This window comes from Pristis pectinata, chromosome 22, assembly GCF_009764475.1.
Source record: "Pristis pectinata isolate sPriPec2 chromosome 22, sPriPec2.1.pri, whole genome shotgun sequence".
Classification (NCBI taxonomy): Eukaryota; Metazoa; Chordata; class Chondrichthyes; order Rhinopristiformes; family Pristidae; genus Pristis; species Pristis pectinata.
This window is the reverse complement of record NC_067426.1, coordinates 778119-793798: the sequence shown is the minus strand read 5'-3', so window position 1 is coordinate 793798 and position 15680 is coordinate 778119. Positions and strand designations below refer to the sequence as shown.

At 45.8% G+C, this 15680-nt stretch overlaps 1 protein-coding gene across 1 annotated transcript in view; it reads left to right on the top strand.

Annotated features, from left to right (window-relative positions):
• LOC127581878 (tumor necrosis factor alpha-induced protein 3-like) overlaps positions 1-14358 on the top strand; it is a 42302-nt gene extending 27944 nt beyond the window's left edge. The window contains exons 8-10 of the mRNA XM_052036705.1: positions 2633-3519; positions 7580-7824; positions 12840-14358. Coding sequence (XP_051892665.1) covers positions 2633-3519; positions 7580-7824; positions 12840-13100 — 1393 coding nt within the window. The 3' untranslated portion in view covers positions 13101-14358. The remainder of the gene's footprint in view (positions 1-2632; positions 3520-7579; positions 7825-12839) is intronic.
• The last annotated feature ends 1322 nt before the right edge of the window (positions 14359-15680 follow it).

The window sequence follows — 15680 nt, the reverse complement described above, 5'->3', positions numbered from 1 at the left end:
TACAGGAGATTTGAGGGACAGGTTTTTCACACAGAGGGTGGTGGGTATATGGAACGAGCTGCCAGTGGAGGTGGGTACAATCATACCATTTAAGAAGCATTTGGACAGGTACAAGGTTAGAAAAGGAATAGAGGGATATGGGCCAAATGCAGGAAAATGGGATTAGCATAGGTAGGCATCACAGTTGGCATGGCCATCAGGCTGAAGGGCCTGTTTCCATGCTGTATGGCTCTATGACTCTGTCTATGGCTCTGTGAGTGCTACACCTTTATTACTCCGGGACAGGCACAGACTACCATCAGTCAGAAACTCCACTGGATCAGCCTTTGTTCCCTTCGCACTATCCACAGCAGCTACACTGTGTACCACCTACAAAATGTACTGCTTCTGTTTGCCCAGGCTACTCCAGCAGCACCTCCCAAACCCATGATATCTACCACAAAAAGGGCAGGGCAGCAGGTTTGTGGGAATGCTACCATCCTGACTTGGAAATATCTCACCATTCCTTCACCATCACTGGGTCTAAACCCTGGAAGGTTGGGAGCACCTTCACCAGAAGGACTGCAACAGTTCCAGAAGGTGACTCACCCCCACCTGCCCCAGGGCAGCTAGGGATGGGCAATGATGCTGGCCTTGACAGCAACAGCACAACCCAACTCACCCCCACCTGCCCCAGGGCAGCTAGGGATGGGCTATTGGTATTGGTATTGGTTTATTATTGTCACTTGTACCGAGGTGCAGTGAAAAGCTTGTCTTACAAACCGATTGTACAGGTCAATTCATTACACAGTGCAGTTACATTGAGGTAGTACAGAGTGCATTGATGTAGTACAGGTAAAAACAGTAACAGTACAGAGTAAAGTGTCACAGCTACAGAGAAAGTGCAGTGCAATAAGGTGCAGGGTCACAACAAGGTAGATTGTGAGGTCATAGTCCATCTCATTGTATAAGGGAACCATTCAATAGTCTTATCACAGTGGGGTAGAAGCTGTCCTTAAGTTTGGTGGGACGTGCCCTCAGGCACTTGTATCTTCTACCTGATGGAAGAGGAGAGAAGAGAGAATGTCCCGGGTGGGTGTGGTCTTTGATTATGCTGGCTGCTTCACCTAGACAACGAGAGATAAAGACAGAGTCCAAGGAGGGAAGGCTGGTGTCCGTGATGCACTGGGCTGTGTCCACAACTCTCTGCAGCTTCTTGCGGTCCTGGGCAGAGCAGTTGCCATACCAAGCCGTGATACATCCAGATAGGATGCTTTCAATGGTGCATCAGTAAAAGTTGGTGAGAGTCAAAGGGGACAAACCAAATTTCTTTAGCCTCCTGAGGAATTAGAGGCACTGGTGAGCTTTCTTTGCTGTGGCATCTATGTGATTTGACCAGGACAGGCTGTTGGTGATGTTCACACCCAGGAACTTGAAGCTCTCAACCCTCCCGACCTCAGCACCATTGATGTAGACGGGTGCATGTACACCGCCCCCTTTCCTGAAGTCAATGACCAGCTCTTTTGTTTTGTTGACATTGAGGGAAAGGTTGTTGTCATGACACCATTCCACTAAGCTCTCTATCTCCTTTCTGTACTCCGACTCATCACTGTTTGAGATACGGCCTACAACTGTGGTATCATCTGCAAACTTGTAGATGGAGTTAGAGCAGAATCTGGCCACACAGTCGTGAGTGTATAGGGAGTAGAGTAGAGGGCTGAGGACGCAGCCTTGTGGGGCACCAGTGTTGAGAATAATCGTGTTGGAGGTATTGCTGCCTATCCTCACTGACTGCGGTCTGTTAGAAAGTCAAGGATCCAGTTACAGAGGGAGGTGTTGAGTCCTAGGTCTCGGAGTTTGGTGACAAGCTTGCTTGGAATTATTGTATTGAAGGCAGAGCTGTAGTCAATAAACAATAGTCTAATGTTGCTAAATAGTCTAATGATGCTGGCCTTGGCTGCAACACCACAACCCAGTAAAGGAATAAACAGAAACTCTGCCTGTACAGTCAGAACCCCACCCTGCAGTGGAATTGGGACCTTGGAGCAGCCACCCATGTCCCCCCAACAACTCTACATCTCTGAGGCTGGACGGTGCAGGCTGGGGAGGTGGTGGAGAGGAGGAACAGTGTCCAAATCAAATTGCATTTCCTACCTAGAATGATAGAGAGACACAGCACAGAGACAGGCCCACTGAGTCCATGCTGACCAGCAAGCACACATTTACACTAATCCCAGCCTAGCCCACTGTATTCTCCCCACATTCCCATCAACTCCCCCCAGATCCTACCCCTCACCTATACACCTGAGGGCATTGGCAACGTTTAACCAATTCCCAGAACTGCATTCTGAGCACTTGGTGCAAGTAACGAAGTACAGCCACGTACAGAGGTGAGAGGGAGGGTGTGAAGGCTATGGCAGTTAAGGTTTTCAGTCCTCAGTCAGCCCCGTGACACATTTGTAAATGGTTCACTTGGCAGTAATAGTCCATTTTATTGAAACAACTGATAGTTAAAGGGGATTGTAGAGCCCCGAAAGCCTTTCCTTATTTCGTGCTCTATCACTGGAACTTTTCCAATGACCAGGACTCTGTAAGTGAAGGAGGTACATCTTTCAAAGCAACAAATAATTGCAATTCTGTTTCTTTTCTCCAGGTTGCTTATAAACCCTTTGCCTGATGACCTTAACCTGGTTCAGGATTATTTCCAGCTTGTTAACCATCAGTACAAATCCCGGCAGGAAGGCAGTGATGACGTAAGAAGCAACAGGAATGAAAGGGACTTTGATTTCCTCTCAAACCTGTCCATTGTGGAGGACAAATGTTTGACGCACGGCTGCCCGTACTTTTGTTCAAAGTTCACCAAACCATTCTGCCACGTGTGTCATGATGCATTCCAGAGCAAGGAAGGGCCTTCAGAGCCCAACATCTGCAAGGAAGAAGACAACCACGGAGGGAACAGACAGCTTAATAGGAAAGAAACAACAATCTTTGCAGTACAAGACATCAGAGATCATCTGTCACCTCCACCAACATCTGACACCTTGTTCTTCAATGAGACAAATGCCCTGAAGTGTAAAAGCACCGAGTGTCCGTTCACTGGAAGTGTGGCCCTGCATGGCTTCTGTGCCAGCTGCTTCTGCAAGAGGGGCCATGTGGATGGTATTCCAGAGGGAGGCAGGAATTCTGCTCCTGCATTGCCAGGTGAAATAGTTGATAGAAGGATGGATTTGTTGGGAGAGAGGTGCAGCAAGTGTAAGCAAGAAGTAAGGAAGTTTAATGGTTGGTGTTACTTGTGTTTAAGGAGGACAGATCCTTTGACCCTGATGCATGGAACATCAGGGCAGAGCTCCTCAGAGCCACAGCAAGCTGCAAAGACCAGTGCAGACAGTCAGAGAGCGGGCAATGCCCAGGGTCAGGGACTGCAGGTCAGGCAGCTCAGAGAAGGTGGGAAATGCAAGAACCCTGACTGTCAGTACTTTGGAACAGAGGACCAGTCCGGACTGTGCACCACCTGCTTCTTCAAGTATCTGGAAAGCCTTGGTAAGTAGTTTGAATCTTAGAATCGTACAGAATAGAAACAGACCATTTGGCCCAACTCGTCCACACTGACCAGTGGGCACCTTCCGTATTATTCCCATCTACCAGCACTTGGTCTGTAGCCTTCCATGTCCAAGTGATTCAAGTGCTGATCTCGACATTTCTTAAACGGTGTCAGTGACCCAGCTTCCACCTCTCTCTCAGGCAGTGTGTTGCAGGTACTCACCACTCTCTGGGTGAAGAAGGTCCCCCTCCAATCCCCTCTGAATCTCTTCCACCCTTCCCCTAAACCTGTGTCCTCTAGTTTTATCTACCTCAGATATGGGGAAGTTTCCTGCAGTCTCCCCTATCTGTACCCCTCATAATTTTATACACCTCAGTCATGTCCCCACTTAACCACCTCCACTCCAGGGAGATCAGACCCAGTCTCTCCTCATAACTGAACTGGTCCATCCTAGGTAACATCTTGATGAACAAAATAAACTCCTGGAAGACCTCAGCGAGTCAGGCAGCACCGTGGAGACAAATGGATGAATGCTGTTTCTGTTTGAAATCCTGCATCAGGACCAGACGATCACCTTCCCCTGCACTGAATCCTCCTGCTGAAAAGTCTGCGTCCTTTGTGAATACCATTGGAACATATTCATGTCGGACCTCCCCTACACCTCTGGCTCCAAGCACAGATTGCCTGCTTTGTCTCTAATAGACCCTACTCTTTCCCTGGTTATTCTTTGCCTTAAAAACTTATCGATCGCCTTCAGATTTACTTTAATCCTGTCTGCCATTGATTTCTCGTGACCTGCCTTGGCTTTTCTAATTTCCTTTTTAAGCACCTTGCACCTTCCTACATTTTATTCTTACGACAGGCCTCCCCATCATTAGTTCCCCATGCCTTTCTCCTGTTTATCCAGCCCTCACTAACACTCAACATCCAACGTTCCCTGTACTTGTCACCCTTACAGGAACATGTTGGCCTTGAACTCTTGCTTTGAATACTTCCCACTGTGCAAATGTAGACTAACCGGCCAGTAGATGCTGCCTTTGCCAGGTCCTCCCTAATGTTAATGAAATTGGCCTTCCCCCAGTTTAAGACTTTATTGCTGGTCCATCCCTGTCCTTTGCTGTAACCACTATAAATCATACGGAGCTATGGTCGCTATCTCCAAAATGCTCCCCCACTGACACTCCCTCCACCTGACCAGCTACATTCCCCAAGACAAGGTCTAGTGATGCTCCTTCCCTCATTGGTCCATCTACACACTGTGTCAAAAAGCTCTCCTGGACACACCTCAAAAATTGCACCCCCTCTGAACCTTTACCGCTAAGGCAATCCCAGTTAATATTTTGGGATAATCCCCCAGGATGGTAACCCTATTTTGTTGCATCTCTCTGCTCTCTGCCTACATATCTGTTCCTCTATCTCCTGTTGGGAGGTCTGTAATGCATCTCCAACAGAGTAACAACACCCTTTTTGTTTCTAATTCCTATGCATGTGGCCTTGTTTGAGGAGCCTTCCAGGATATCCCCCCTCAAAACTTGGACACATGAGATTCTGCAGATGCTGGAATTGGGAGCAGCTCACACAAAGTGCTGGAGGAACTCAGCAGGTCAGGCAGCATCTATGGGGAGAAATAAACAGTCAACATTTTGGGTCGAGTCCTGATGAAGAAACCTTTCATTAGGATTGCCAGTCCTGATGAAGGGTCTCAGCCTGAAACGTCGACTGTTTGTTTCTCTCCATAGATGCTGCCTGACCTGCTGAGTTCCTCCAGCATTTTGTGTGTGTTCTCCCTGAAAACTTGACTTGTTTGATGTTAGGATTTGCTTTATGTGAAGCCGGTTTTCAGAAGTTATTTACAGCATAGATAACTTTCTCCAGGAGTCAGCAATGGAGAGTCGCCAGACTTGGTGGGAGTGTATGTCAGTCAATCACATTTGTGGGGTGCAAGTCCACAGCTCCCTGAAAGTGGCAACACAAGCAGACAGGGTGGTAAAGGTGTATGGTGTGCTTGCCTTTGTCGGTCAGGGTGTTGAGTATGAAAGTTGAGAAGTCATGTTACAGCTATATAAAGCTTTAGTAAGGCCACATTTAGAGTATTGTGTTCAGTTCTGGTCACCAGTCCACAGGAAGGATATAGAGACTTTGGAGAGGGTTCAGTAGAGGTTCACCAGGATGCTGCCTGGATTAGAGAGCATTAGTTATAAGGAGAGGTTGGACAAACTTGGGCTGTTTTCTCTGTAGCATCAGAGGCTGAGGGGAGACCTGTTAGAAGTTTATAAAATTATTTTTGCACAGAGAGTGGTGGGTGCCTGGATTTCACTGCCAGGGGAGGTGGTAGAAGCAGATACAATAGCAACGTTTAAGTTTCATTTAGACAGGTACACGAACAGACAGGGAGAGAGGGATACAGACCAAGTACAGGCAGATGGGATTAGTTTAGAAAAACAAAGGACTGCAGATACTGGAATCTAGATGAAAAACATGATGATGCTGGAGGAACTCAGCAGGCCAGGCAGAAAAGCAGGCAGTCAACATTTTGGGTCAGGACCCTTCTTCAGGACTGAAGATAGGAAAAGGGGAAACCCAATATATGGGAGGGAAAAGCAGAGCAGTGATAGGTGGACAAAAGAGGGGAGGCGGGCTGGGCACAAGGTGGTTATAGGTAGATGCAGGTAAGAGATAGTGATGGGCAGGTGCAGGGGAGGGGGGGAGAGCAGATCCACTGGGGGATGGGTCACAGGTAAGGAGGGAAAACCGTCTCCGTTCCAAACCTACTCCGGCCCCATTCCTCAATTCTTTCTCCGCAATATCAATGACTGCATTGGTGCCACCTCTTGGATTCGTGTGGAACTCAACAGTTTCATAAATGTCACCACAAATTTTCACCCCGCTCTCCAATTCACTAAGACTATCTCTGACACCTCTCTCTCCTTCCTCAATGTTTCCATCTCCATCTCAGGAGATTCCTTATTCACCGACATCTTCTACAAACCCACTGACGCCCACAGCTACCCCGACTATAGCTCCTCCCACCCTGTCTCTTGCAAGTACACGATCCCTTTTTCTCAATTTCTCTGCCTCTGCTGCATCTTCTCCCATGATGAGGCTTTTCACTCCAGGACATCCGAGATGTCCAACTTCTTTTCTAACCATAGCTTCCCCCCCCTAAATTGTAATCACAGTGTGACGAACAGATTTAAGATCCTGAAGGGACATGACAGGGTAGCTGTCAAGGTGTTTGAACAAGGACCATGATTACAAGGTTAAAACTGAGGTGTGTAGGAACTTCTAACAGAGGGCAATGAATCTCTAAAATGAGGATGTGGAGATGAGACCATTGAGGGTATTTAAAGAGATTTGAAAGATCAGGAGTTTGAGGGCAGTGGGGAACTGGCATAAAAGAGGAGATGAGGCAGGTCAGTCATGATTATATTGAAGGGCTGAGTGGCTCTCTCCTGCTATGTTCTACAGAAACATGTGTCCATTTGGACATCTGATCTGTGGTGTGTGTACTTAAAGCAATTTCTAGTGAAAATGTCTCACAAATAGGAGAAATGGCCCAGTCAAAGTAGATTTGATATGAATTATGTGCAGCTCTACCTCTCAGTGCCCAGAGATGCATGAACCTTATTCTTATGCTGCCCCATGCTGTTGGTGTGCTGCCCCACCCCGTCGATGTGCTGCCCCACCTCTGCTTCAATGAATGCAAGAAATAGAGGCAGTTCAGCTCCTTGTGTCTGCTCTGCCAGTCAATACGATTGCGGCTGATCTTTTACCTCAGTGCCACTTTCCTGCACTCCCTATCTCTCTTGTAATGTACACACACCCAATGATCAAATGTACAAAGATGCCTCAGCCCGTTATTATGGAGCTGGGCTCAAGCTGTGACTTCCAGATAAATGTTGTTCTATTTAAAGGACGGTCAGCTTCTTCCTGTGTGCAGATCAATATGTAAACCCAGTTACACTTCGTAACACATGCTGTTGTATTGATGGGAATTGTGCAACGGGTTTTGCCCATTCGGGGGTTTGTGAGATTAATACTAAGATGTTCTCTTCCTAGGAGTTTCCTCTCCACAAGATCCAGCTCGAAGACACAGTGACTACTCATCCTCTCCCCCTCAGAAACAATTTGCTCAGATTTCATCCCATCTCCGAAACATGTCTGTCTGCCGTGCTTCAGACTGTAGCATGCTCGCAAACCCGGCCCATAGTGGGTATTGTGAAAAGTGCTACGTTAGGGCACAGATGAAGCACTCACACAGGTCCCATGCAGCCAGCTGTTCTCCAGCAGATCAGCAAGTCTGGGTAAGTGACACTTCTTTCAACATGAGGGAGCTTTGTGGTGGAGGCGACACGTCTGAATAATTAACAAAATCTACCAGTGTTAACCTTCTCCATTACCTCCTGTCATTGTGTGCTAACTTTCTGGTTTCATGTACATGGATCCCAAATCCCTTTCCTCTGCAGCTTCCTGCAATGTTCCTCAAAAATACCCACTTCCTTTGTTCTTCCAAAATGAACAACTTCACATTTTCTCACATTACATTCCATTTGCCAAGGTTTTACCTATTCACCTAACCTGTCAATATGTTCGTATAATCCTTCAACTTCCCTTCCCACAAAAACCTCCAGTAGGTTTAAGTTTGGTTTCCCTTTCATAACCCAAGCTGACTTTGTCCAATCCCATTTATGTTTCTCAAGTGTTCTTTTATGTTTTTTCTCGTGGATTCTAGCATTTTCCCCAGGAACGGTGTCAGGCAGACAAGTCTGTAATTCCCTGGTTTTTCACTCTCTTTTTTCAATAGTGGATTTACATCCGTCACCTTCAGTCTGGGTCAACTGACCCAGAGTCGGAAGACTTTTGGAAGATGAGCTTCAATGGATCCACTCTTTCCAAGGCCCCTTCCTTTAGTCCTCTGAGATGTAGGTGCTCAGGCACTTGGGATATGTCAACCTTTGGCACAATTTCTTTACTCACACTGATCTCCTTCAGTTCCTCCCGCCCTCTAGATCTTGGTTCCCCAACATATCTGGGAGTTGTCTGTGTCCTCCTTGTGAAGGTAGAACCATATGTAAATGTATTTAATTGTCATTGTAATTGTTAACAGCTGTTTCCCTGTTCCCATTTATAATTCCCCGTTTCAGACTGTAGGAGACTCACACTTGCCATAGAGTCAGAGTTATACAGCACAGAAACAGGCCTCTCAGCCCAACTCATCCATGGCGACCAAGATGTCTACCTGAGCTACTCCCGTTTGCCTGTGTTTGGCCCATATCCCTCTAAACCTTTCCTGTCCATGTCTCTGTCCAAATGTCTTTTAAATGTTGTAATTGTACCTGCCTCTACCACTTCCTCTGGCAGCTTGTTCCATATACCCACCATCCTCAGGCCCCCTTTAAATCTTTCCCCTCTCACCTTAAACCTGTGCCCTCTAGACTTACCTCCCCAGGAAAAAGACTTCGATCTTTCACCTTATCAATGTCTTTCCTCTTCATGTATTTATAGCTTTACAGCCAGTTTGTTCCCTGCAAGCTTGTTCTCAGTCTCCACCTTCCTCCTCAATCATTTTAACTTGTTTGCTGAACCCTTAGCTCCTCCAAATTCTCAGACCTCAGCCTTTTCCGGCCATTTTATCTGTCTCCTCGGACCTAATACTATCCCTAATTTCCTTTGTAAGCCACTTGAGCCCTCTTACCTGACAATTTTGTCCCGTACAGGAATAACTGATTGTTGCAATTGAATATTATGGACTGCCATAAGTAACATTCCCCAGTCTATCAGAAGCAGCTCACACCTCACCCCCTTGTAGTTTTCTTTGTTCAAATTCAGGACCCTCGTTCTGAACTGACACCTTCACTCTCCGTCTTAATGAACATCCTATCGTGTCTGGCCAGTCTTCCCAAGGGATCCTGCACAACAATATTGTTAATTGTTCCTTCCCCATTGCACACTGTAGGATTCTCTGCTCTCCTGTCAGTTCCTCAATCTGTCGGTCTACAAACATCACGCCCACACTCGAGGAAGTCCTCCTCCACAGTAAATGGTTTGGTTTGAGAAATCTATATGCAGGTGAAAGTTACTCATGACTGCAGTTGTGCCCTTACGTATGCAGTTCTAAATTCCATGTGGGGATGTCCAGCTCAGAAGCTGGCCCTTTGGCCCATCATTCCCATGTCAGCCATCAGCATTATCCACTCTAATCCCATTTTCCAGCACATGGTCCGTATCCTCCAATGTCTGGTTCAGATGCTCATTCAGATGTTGTGAGAACCTCTTCCTCTACCACTCACTCAGCCAGTGTGTTCCAGATCTCAACAACCTTCTGAATAAAAAAAATCTTCCTCTGATCCCCTCTAAACCTCTTCCCCCTTACCCTAACCCTAAACCTAAACCCTAAACCTATGCCTTCTGGCCTGTCGAGAAGCGTTTCTCAGTACCTGTACTCATAACGCTGTACACCTCATTCCAATCCCCCTCAGCCTCCTCTGCTCCAAGGAAAACAAGCTCAGCCAATCCAGTCTCTCCTCATAACTGAACATTCTAACATAGTCAACATCCCTTACACCCTCTCCGTCCAATCACATCCTTCCCGTAGTCTGGTGACCAGCACTGCACATGGCACTCAAAATGTGGCCTCATAATGTTTGATATAGCTTACTATAACCTCCCTGCTTTTGTACTGTATACCCTAAGTAATGAAGGCAAGTATCCTGCATGCCACCTTCACCACCCTGTCTACCTGTGTTACTGCTACTGAATTCAGGGATCCTTGGACATGTACACTGAGGCCCTCTGTTCCTCAATACTCCCCAGGGACTACCATTCATTGTGTGTGTCCTGCCTATGTTAGACCTCCCAAAGTGCATCACCCCACATTTCTCAGGACTACATTCATCTCCCACTGCTCTGCTCATTTTACCAACTCAACAGTATCATTCTGCAATCTGACTAATCTCCTCACTATTCACAACACCACCAGTTTTCGTGTTGTCTGTGAACTCATTAACCATGCCTCCTACATTCATGTCCAGATCATTAACATACAGCAAGGGTCCCAGCACTGATCCCTGCAGTGCACAACTGGTCACAGGCTTCCAATTGCAAAACTAACCATTAGCTCTCATCCATTTCTTCCTCCACCAAACTAACTGTGGATCAAATTTGTCAAATTCCCCTGGATCCAATTGGTTCTTTTTGGCAAAGGCTTTATTGAAGTTTATGCAGATTACCTCAACCACACTACCCTCACTGCCACACTTTTCCACCTTCTCAAAATTCAATCAAATTAGTAAGCATGGCTTTGTTAAGGGGAAGTTCTGTCAGAAATGGATCACATAGGCTTTTACTTGCACAGAGGCAGCGGTCATATGGTATATAAAGTCATTGCAGGATCTGCTACAACAACTCCCCCATATCCTCCCCAACACACACGGTCAATTGAATAGTTCTGTACATCTTGTGGTTAACAATTTTGTTCCTGGAATTTGTAATGAAACAAAGTATGACATTAAATTTTGTCTGATTAATTTTACTTTTAATGCTGTGACAGAAATTTCAGAGCTATAATCTTATTTCAATCCCATTAACCTGGCCTCTGTACCACATTTAGTCATAGAGTCATAAAGCACTACAGCACATAAACAGGCCCTTCAGCCCATCTACTCCATGCCAGCCTGGTTTTCTGCCTAGTCCCATCTACCTGCACCCAGACCATATCCCTCCAAACCCCTCCCATCCATGTACCTATCCAAACTTCTCTTAAATGTTACAATTGAACCTGCATCCACCACTTCTATTGGCAGCTCGTTCCACACTCGCACCACCCTTTGAGTGAAATAGATCTCTCTCAGATTCCCCTTAAATATTTCACCTTTCACCCTAAACCTATGACCTCTCGTTCTAGTCTCATTCAACCTGAGGGGAAAAAGCCTGCATGCATTCACCCTATCTATGCCCCTCATAATCTTGTATACCTCTATAAGATCTCCCCTCATTCTCCTGTGCTCCAGGGAATAAAGTCCTGCACAGTTTAGAATCTTAACCCTAGGACCAGACCTATTCTTCTCCATAATTATCTTGAAACTAATGGAATTATGATCACTAGATCCAAAGTGTTCCCCTACACTCATTTCTGTCACCTGCCCTGTCTCATTCCCTAAGAGGAGATCCACTATTGCGCTCTCTCTAGTTGGAACCTCTACATATTGATTAAGGAAACTTTTCCATCCAGTCCTTTTACAGTGTGGGAGTCCCAGTAAATATGTGGAATGTTAAAATCACCTACTATCACAACTTTATGTTTCCTGAACTGTCTGCTATCCATCTACAAATTTGCTCCTCTAAATCCCACTGACTATTGGGAGGTCTATAATGTAGTCCCATTAACGTGGTAATCTTTTTTTTAAATTCCTCAGTTCCACCCAAATTGTCTTGGTAGTCGAGCCCTCCAGTATGTCCTCTCTGAGCACTGCCGTGACATTTTCCCTGATGAGTAATGCCACCCCTCCCCCTTTAATACCTCCCCCTCTATCATGTCCGAAACAACAGAACCCCAGAACACTGAGCTGCCAGTCCTGCCCCTCCTACAACCAAGTCTCACTAATGGCCACAACATCATAATTCCACATATGGATCCACGCTCTAAGTTCACCTGCCTCACCTACAATACTCCTTGCATTGAAATAGATGCAACTCAGAACATTAGTCCCACCAGGCTCAACCTTTCAGTTTCCATCTTTGCTTGTAGTCTTAACATCTACTCTCCCCACAGCCTCTCACTTGCTGTCCTGCCACTCTGTTTCCCACCCCTCCAGTTCAGGTGCAAACCATCCCATTTGTACAGATCCCACCTGCCCTGGAAGAGAGCCCAATGATCTAAAAATCTGGAACCCTCCCTCCTGCACCATCTCCTTACCACGTGTTAAACTGCACTATCTTCCTATTTCTTGCCTCACTAGCACGTGACATGGGTAGCAACCCTGAGATCACCACCCTGGAGGTCATCTTTTAACTTGGCTCCTAACTCTCTGAACCCACTTTCCAGGACCTCATCACTTTTCCTGCCTATGTCATTGGTACCAAACATTTGATTGATCTAAAATGTTCTCTGCACCACACAGCCCTCTTCTCTCAAAGCAAAGGCAGTGGATTTATTGTGAATTACTGCCTCTTCAAAAAGATAAATGGACAATTATTCTCAAATATCTTCCCAGTGCTAGGTACAGAATATTCACAGATATGTTGCTGGACTAGTCATACAAAGATGCAAACTTTTGGTTCAAAAAATATGTGTTGGCTGAATAAAATGTTGTCATTTCAGAGTCACGTGTTGCCAAGATCTTCCATTTATAAACCAGCCAGCAATCAGGGAGCATCAGACAAAGCTAGAAAAGAGCCCTTTGTGTTGGAGTCAGAGGGCAGTGGTCACTCACAGAATTCACAGTCTCACACTTTATCTTCATCGGATCAACTCATCCTGAAGCCAAGACAACATGTTTGCCGAACTCCAGGGTGTGAGCACTTTGGGAATGCGAAATGTGATGGTTACTGCAATGCTTGTTTCACCAGCTCACTGATGTAGAGGAAGTAAACGTGCACCTGCTGAGTGCTTCCTCTAACCCTGCTCCAGACTGCAAGTCACCAGCAGCACAGGACAGATTCCTACATCAAGAAGGAAATGGAGGAATTTATACAGTAACGATATTCATAGGCTTGGATAATGATTAGATTGTGGGGAATTATGTGACTTTGTCATACCTTTGTACAAGTTTTTTATTTAAACAAAGTAATTATTACATTTATAGAAATCAGCAAAACACTTAGATGTGGTTTGTCAAAAAGCAAAAAAAGACTCCAGATGCTAAAAACCTGACATAAATGTTGAACATTTTCAGCAGGTTAAGCAGCATCTGTGGAGAAAGACACAGAGTTAACATTTCAGGTTGATGACCTTTCATCAGAACTGACGTCTGTGTCAGCACAAGGACCCAGAATGTTCACGCAGCAAGTTCAAGGAAACCTCCGGCCTGGAGGTTCTCCAGTGTTGGAGTTGATGCTGGTTTGTTATCTCTCTCCATATCTAGCCTGACCAGGTGCCGGACACGTTGTCACAGACACCTTCAGTACCTTCCTACTGCCCATCACCAAGCTGTCACACTGCACTGGGTATCAGAACCCGGCTCTGTGCTGCCTTTGCTTAAAGCTCCAAAGGGAAACATAGAAACAAAGAAAATAGGAGCAAGAGTAGGCCATTCAGCCCTTCAAGTCCATTCTGCCATTCAGTTGATCTTGGCTGATGATCCAGATTCACACCCTGTTCCAGCTTTCCCCCCATAACCCTTGATCCCTTTTACCCTGAGAAAAGTATCCAACTCCATGAATATCTCTAATGATTTGGCTTCAACAGCTTCCTATGTTGAAGAATTCCACAGCTTCACCTCTCTGGGAGAAGACATTTCTCCTCATCTCAGTCTGCAATGGCTGACCCCTGATCGTTGTCACTTGTCAGCCACCAGGAACATCCTTTCTGCATCTCATCCAGTAAGAATTTTCTGGGTTTCTATGACATCCCCTTTTCTAAACTCCAGGGAACACAAGGCCAGTTGACACATTCTCTCTCTGTATACCCAGGTCACGTAAAGACCATCAGGACCAGACTCCGATCTCTGGCCTTTCTCTGACACTGTTTACAGACATTTTTCAGTACTGAGTTCTTTAGCATCAAGCAGGGTGTGAATGTGGCTCATGACCTCGCTGGATGAGATATCCCATCTGTACATTTCAAAAGTAAAGTTGAACCTGTTATTCAAATTCAAGGAATTAAAGAAACATTAACATTCCTTTCTCGCAGTCTCAGGTTAATTGTAATACAGAAAGGTTTGTCCATGCACAACATTAATGCAGTGCATTCCTTCTCCCAGATCATCCCACAAAGGGGCTTGGCAGAATAAACAGTGTCTGGGATCAGGACCAATATCTTTGTTTAAAGGATGCAGTTCTTTGGAATTGACCACCCAGAGGGCTGTGGATCTCTGAGTATATTTAACACTGAGTCCAATGGATTTTTGGACTGAGACAAGCAGGAGATATGGGGAATGAGATAGGTAGAGGATCTGCCATTTTTTTAATTGAACATAAGTCAAGAAAATGAACAGGAGGAGGCCACTCAGCCCATCAACCTGTCCTACCACTCAATATGATCATGGCTGACTTAACCCAGATCTTATCTCCTCTGTGCCAGTTCCCCAAAGCTCCCAATTCCTTGATCTTTCAAATATTTATCTACCTTCTCTTGAACTCCAGCCTCCACAACTCTCTGGCATACAGAATTCCAGAGGTTCACCACCCACTCAGACATCAGCACCAGATTTGAGGAAGCAAGTGGTTGCTTATGTTTCCTTTGTTCTTTGGTTCCCTGCAGTGCTCAATAGGTCACTCTGTCTCTTCCTGTGGGAAACCCTCACACACCCCCACAAACCAACCAACACTCCCTCCTGGAAGCACAAATTGGTAGGATCTTGTTTAATCACCTGGGGCATGTGTTCACAAATCAATGAAAGTAGCAGAGCCAGTTTACAAAGTGGTTTATAAAGGCTTATAGACTTTGGAGCTTTATTACTAGAGAGACAGGGTATAAAAGCAGGGAAGTCATGCTGAGCCTTTGTAATACACTGGTCCAGCCTCAGCTGAGTAATGCATTCAATTCTAGTCTCATTATAGGAAGGATCTGAGAATGTTGGAGGGCGGATGAAGATGAAATGTTGGAGGAAGGATGAGGGTGAGATGTTGGAGGATAAGCGGGTCCAGAGAAGATTTAGCAGACTAGTTCCTGGGCTGAATGACTATCATCACAGGTCGATTGAAGAGGCTGGGACTGCTTTCTCAGAGAAGCAAAGGCTGAGGGAGATTTGATGGAAGCATCTAAAATGATGAGGGTGGGGACAGAGGAAGTGGGAGGCTGATGGAGGGGCCAAGGATCAGACGTCACAGGTACAAAAGAAAAGGGAAGAGTAACATCTTCTTTACACAGAGCGTGGTTTGGATCTGGAACATATTGCCTGCAGATGTGGTGGAGGCAGGTTCCATCTTGGTCTTCAAGAGGGATCTGGATAAATATATGGTGAATAAATTACTTGCAGTACTATGGGGAAAGGACTGGGCA